This window comes from Antrostomus carolinensis, unplaced genomic scaffold (assembly GCF_000700745.2).
Source record: "Antrostomus carolinensis isolate BGI_N321 unplaced genomic scaffold, ASM70074v2 scaffold18272, whole genome shotgun sequence".
In the NCBI taxonomy this organism is placed as follows: domain Eukaryota; kingdom Metazoa; phylum Chordata; class Aves; order Caprimulgiformes; family Caprimulgidae; genus Antrostomus; species Antrostomus carolinensis.
Window position 1 is genome coordinate 22,441 of NW_010297762.1, and position 4,187 is coordinate 26,627.

Sequence of the window (4,187 nt, forward strand, 5' to 3'; positions counted from 1 at the left end):
GTAGGGGAGGGAGTGGGGCAGCCAGACCCAGTCCCTCACTTCAAGGGGATGCCTGCCCCATCCCCAGGACTTGGAGTCAGAGCAGAAGGGCCTGTGTGGGGGGGATCCATTGGTAGAGGTGGGGTCTGGGGCAATTCCTGCTCTCTGCTCTGTTGCAGACATAGATGAGTGCGCCAACGAGACGCTGTGTGGGAGCCATGGCTTCTGCGAGAACTCAGACGGCTCCTTCCGCTGCCTCTGTGACCGTGGCTATGAGAGCTCGCCCTCTGGCCACTACTGCATTGGTGAGTCTCCCGCGATCGCTCTGCCAGGCAGTGTGGGAGAGCCATCAGCAGATGCCAGGCTGGGGTCCGCTGCGATGGCGTGGATGGGGGCTGCACCATGCATGGTGAATCCCAGACGTGGACAGGGCAGCTCATGGAGGCAAAAACCCCTCCCCTTAGCAGATCCTTGGGGCTGCAAAGGAGCAGGGCTCTCTGAAAAAGCGAGTGGCTCCTAGTGAACATGGAGCCCTTCTCTGTGCAGGTGGAAGGGAGGTGCTTGGGGGCTGGAGGCACTGAAGGTGCTTGAAAGGTACTTTAATGGATGGCTGGAGAGAACAAGCAGGGTGTAATATAGGAAAAACATTGTCACCATGAGGACAGGCAGGCAGTGGAACAGATGCCTGAGATGGCTGTGAAGTTGCCGTCCTTGGACGTTTTAAAGACCCAACAAGACAAAGCCCTGAGCAGCCTGGTGGGATCCCATAACTGACCCTGCTTTCAGCAGGGGGATGGACTAGAGACCGCCAGTGGTCCTTTCAGACCTGGACAATCCTGTGATCCAGCGTCTCGCTGCAAGCTGGAGTTCAAGCTCCTTGAATCCACTGAGAGCAGGGCAAGAAGCTCTTGCCAGACTTATGTTGAGCCATGGTGTGAACAGTGCTCTCAGCCCACCCCTAGCAGCTTCCATCTGCCTGCTGAAGGGTAACCCCATGCTGCAGACCCTGCACAGGCTGCCCATGCAGAGGCAAGGCTGCAGCTGCCACCACTGCCCCTTGCTTTGCAGATGTGAATGAGTGTGAGATGATGGTCGCTGTGTGCGGGACTGCGCTCTGCGAGAATGTGGAGGGATCCTTCCTCTGCCTCTGTCCCAGCGACCATGAGGAGTATGACACAGAGACCGGGCAGTGCCAGCCCCGAGCCACCATGGGTGAGTAGGCAGCTAGGAGAGAAGCATGGGTGGCAGCCAGAGCAGGAGCGTGGTAGCCCTGCCTGGGGCGAGATAAAGCCGAGGGGCTGCTAGGGCTGTACAAGCCCACGCAAGCATGGACAAGTTTTTGTCTGGGGAGAGCTGAGGAGCCTGAAAGTGGGGACCTGGGAAAGCCACACTGCCGGTGATGGGTGTGCTCTGGGACCTCCTAGGTGTGGGATGCTGTGTTGGGGTGCCAAGGACCCCATCCTGTCCGTGCTCTGCTGTCTTCTAGAGGGCTCCGAGACACAGGCAGCCCACCTCTCTGACAGCGCAGAGCGCAAGCAGTGCTACTACCACATCAGCGATGTTCGCCTGTGTGACAGCGTCCTGGCCAAGAACATCACCAAGGAGGAGTGCTGCTGTACTGTGGGGGCAGCCTGGGGTGACAACTGTGAGACTTACCCCTGCCCCATCCTGGGCACAGGTAGGACTGTGGCCCCACCACACCAGGCAAGGCCAGTGCTCTGCCCACCAGCTCCACCTTGGTTGCACTGACAAGCTGTTTCTTTTCTTCCCATCTCCCCTTGGCACCTGCCCCCTTGGCAGTGGAGTACCAAGAGATCTGCCCTCTTGGGAAGGGCTATGTTCCCCAGGAAGATCTGCTCACAGGAAAAGTCTCTTTCACAGGTACTAGCACCATTTTCTCTCATTTCTTCCAGAGGAAAGAGGGAGGGCACTGTGCAAAACCCTGCACAGAGATGCATCCACAGAAATATCTCCCTGGGGCTGTGGTGGGGAATGTTAACATCCTGCTGCTGCTTTCCTCCATCCAGAGAAATCCCAGGTTGCCAGTATCACCGAGCTGGGCGTGCCCCTTCCTCCAGTCCTGCTTCACTGCTGGCAGTGACTCTTTTCTTGGTGCAAACCTCCCATGCCCATTTTGAACCAGGGATGGGGTCCAGTTAGACACAATCCTTCTGTTACTGAAGGGTCCCAGTGGCCAACTGGCTCAGTCTTTGGCACTTCACCTCCAGGTGTTGTGTTCTTGACCTTCAAGAAACACATCCAAATTTCCTGTTTGTGAAAATATCCTGTTCCCTGTCATCCCTCCTCCTGCTCTGCCTGTGGGTTCTTCCCCCTCTGCTCCCAGGCACGTGGCTGGTGGGAGAAGTGAGGGTCTCATTTGAGGACTTGCCAGTGATCCAGGCCAAGGTGCCATACTGGCTGTCTGTGGGCACAGCACCCAGCCCCCCTGCTTCTGCAGCTCTGCTCCCTGAGGTGCTCTCTCCCTCTCTCCATCCTTCTCAGACATGGACGAGTGTGAGACGTTTGGCTCTGAGTTCTGCCGTAATGGACAGTGTTTGAACACAGTGCCGGGCTACAAGTGCTTCTGCCGTACAGGCTACTTCTATGACTCCAGCCGGCTCGAGTGTGTTGGTAAGATGGCCCCAAAGAGCAGCAGGGGCCCCCACTGCGTGCAGAGGGACAGCTGTGCTGCTGTACCCAGAGTTGCCCCTGCTGCCCACGCTACAGGGCCAGCTCTGGGTGACAGGCTTCCAGGGACCCTCCCAGGGAACAAAAGAGGAAGTGGCAGGGAAAGGGTTGCGTTGCCCTTGTCTGCCAGCCTGAAACATTGCTCTGTCCTTGTTCCTGGGCAGACCAGGACGAGTGTCAGAACGAAGTGTACTGCATCAACGGCGAGTGTCTGAACACGGATGGCTCCTACCACTGCTTCTGCAGCCTCCCTCTCGTGCTGGATGCCACTGGCAACCGGTGTGTGAACCTCTCCATCAGGGCAGGTGAGCCCAAGCCCCTGCCACAGCACTCCTTTGCCCTGCAGCTGGGTCTCCCAGGAGGGAGCAGCAGATGGGGGCTCGGTGCCAGGCTGAGGGGTGCCAGTACCAGCACAGTGTGCAGCCAGGGCAGGGGGGCAGGAGCCAGGGCACACAGTCATCCCGCTCAGAACAAGGCAGATGGGACACTTCTGGGTGATTTTTATGGCATCTTTTGGTGGTGATACTCACAGATGCCTTGGAGGAGTATGAAATCCACCTGGATGTCTGCTGGCAGACTGTTGCCGACTACATCTGCCAAGACCTTCTGCACGGCGAGCAGACCACGTACACCGAGTGCTGCTGCCGGCTCGGTGAAGCCTGGGGCCAGAACTGCGCACTCTGTCCACACAGGTCCTCCGGTGAGCGGGGCGGCGTGGGCAGGCATCCCCTGGCAGAGGTGGGGATGGGCTGGACTGCTGCTGGTTGTGCGGGGCAGGGTTGGCTGCATATGGCTGCAGTGAGGGCTCCTCTTGTTGTCTGCGTTGCCAAACCCAGCCCAAGGAGTGGGTGAATCCCCCACTTCTCCAGGGCTGAGCTGCACCAGTGGGTAGGATGTACCTGAAACTGGTTTGCAATGAGTCCAAGGTGTCTGAGGTGAAAGTTGCTCTGTGCATCCTGCCGCTCCTGCTTAATGTGGGAGAGATGCACACTGGGGATTGGGGATTCTCACTGCTAAGGGACTTGCTGGCCCCAGACAGGAGCTGGTCTTCTCAAAGATGGAGTGCCATCAGCAGACTATGGAGCTGCAGCTTTGGAGGCCATTGAACGCTGGCCTGGCTCAGCTGGCTCAGGGTGGACGCAACCTCTCCAGCTGTAGCAGAAGCGCCTCTCTTGAGCCAGGCTGCACTGACCTCTCCTTTTCTCTCACCGCTTCCAGCTGATTTTGCTTTCCTGTGTAACGGGGCCAGTGAAGACAGTGAGAGAGGCTCTGAGCTCCGAGAAAGACATAGGTATGAGTATGGACTGGGTTTGGAAGACCCCCACTATGGCCTTCCCAGCCCAGATATGGGCCCCTACTACAACTACCTGGAGTCTGAGTACGGAAACCCCGATGCTGGTTTCCTTCGGAGGGAACCCAACAGCGAGTTTCGCGGCAGCCCTCTCCACCATGGCCCAGGGCGGTCCCCACCCCGCTACCTGCCCAGCCAAACTGGTGAGTACTGGGAGACACAGAGAGGT

General features: G+C 58.3%; 1 protein-coding gene across 1 annotated transcript in view; it reads left to right on the top strand.

Moving 5' to 3' along the window:
- The window catches only part of LTBP2 (latent transforming growth factor beta binding protein 2), a gene marked incomplete at both ends in the record, with an annotated part of 21,283 nt that overhangs the window by 16,860 nt on the left and 236 nt on the right, over window positions 1-4,187 (top strand). The window contains 8 exons of the mRNA XM_010162247.2: window positions 159-284; window positions 1,048-1,191; window positions 1,466-1,657; window positions 1,780-1,860; window positions 2,482-2,610; window positions 2,832-2,972; window positions 3,200-3,367; window positions 3,886-4,161. Of these exons, the coding sequence (XP_010160549.2) occupies window positions 159-284; window positions 1,048-1,191; window positions 1,466-1,657; window positions 1,780-1,860; window positions 2,482-2,610; window positions 2,832-2,972; window positions 3,200-3,367; window positions 3,886-4,161 (1,257 nt within the window). The remainder of the gene's footprint in view (window positions 1-158; window positions 285-1,047; window positions 1,192-1,465; window positions 1,658-1,779; window positions 1,861-2,481; window positions 2,611-2,831; window positions 2,973-3,199; window positions 3,368-3,885; window positions 4,162-4,187) is intronic.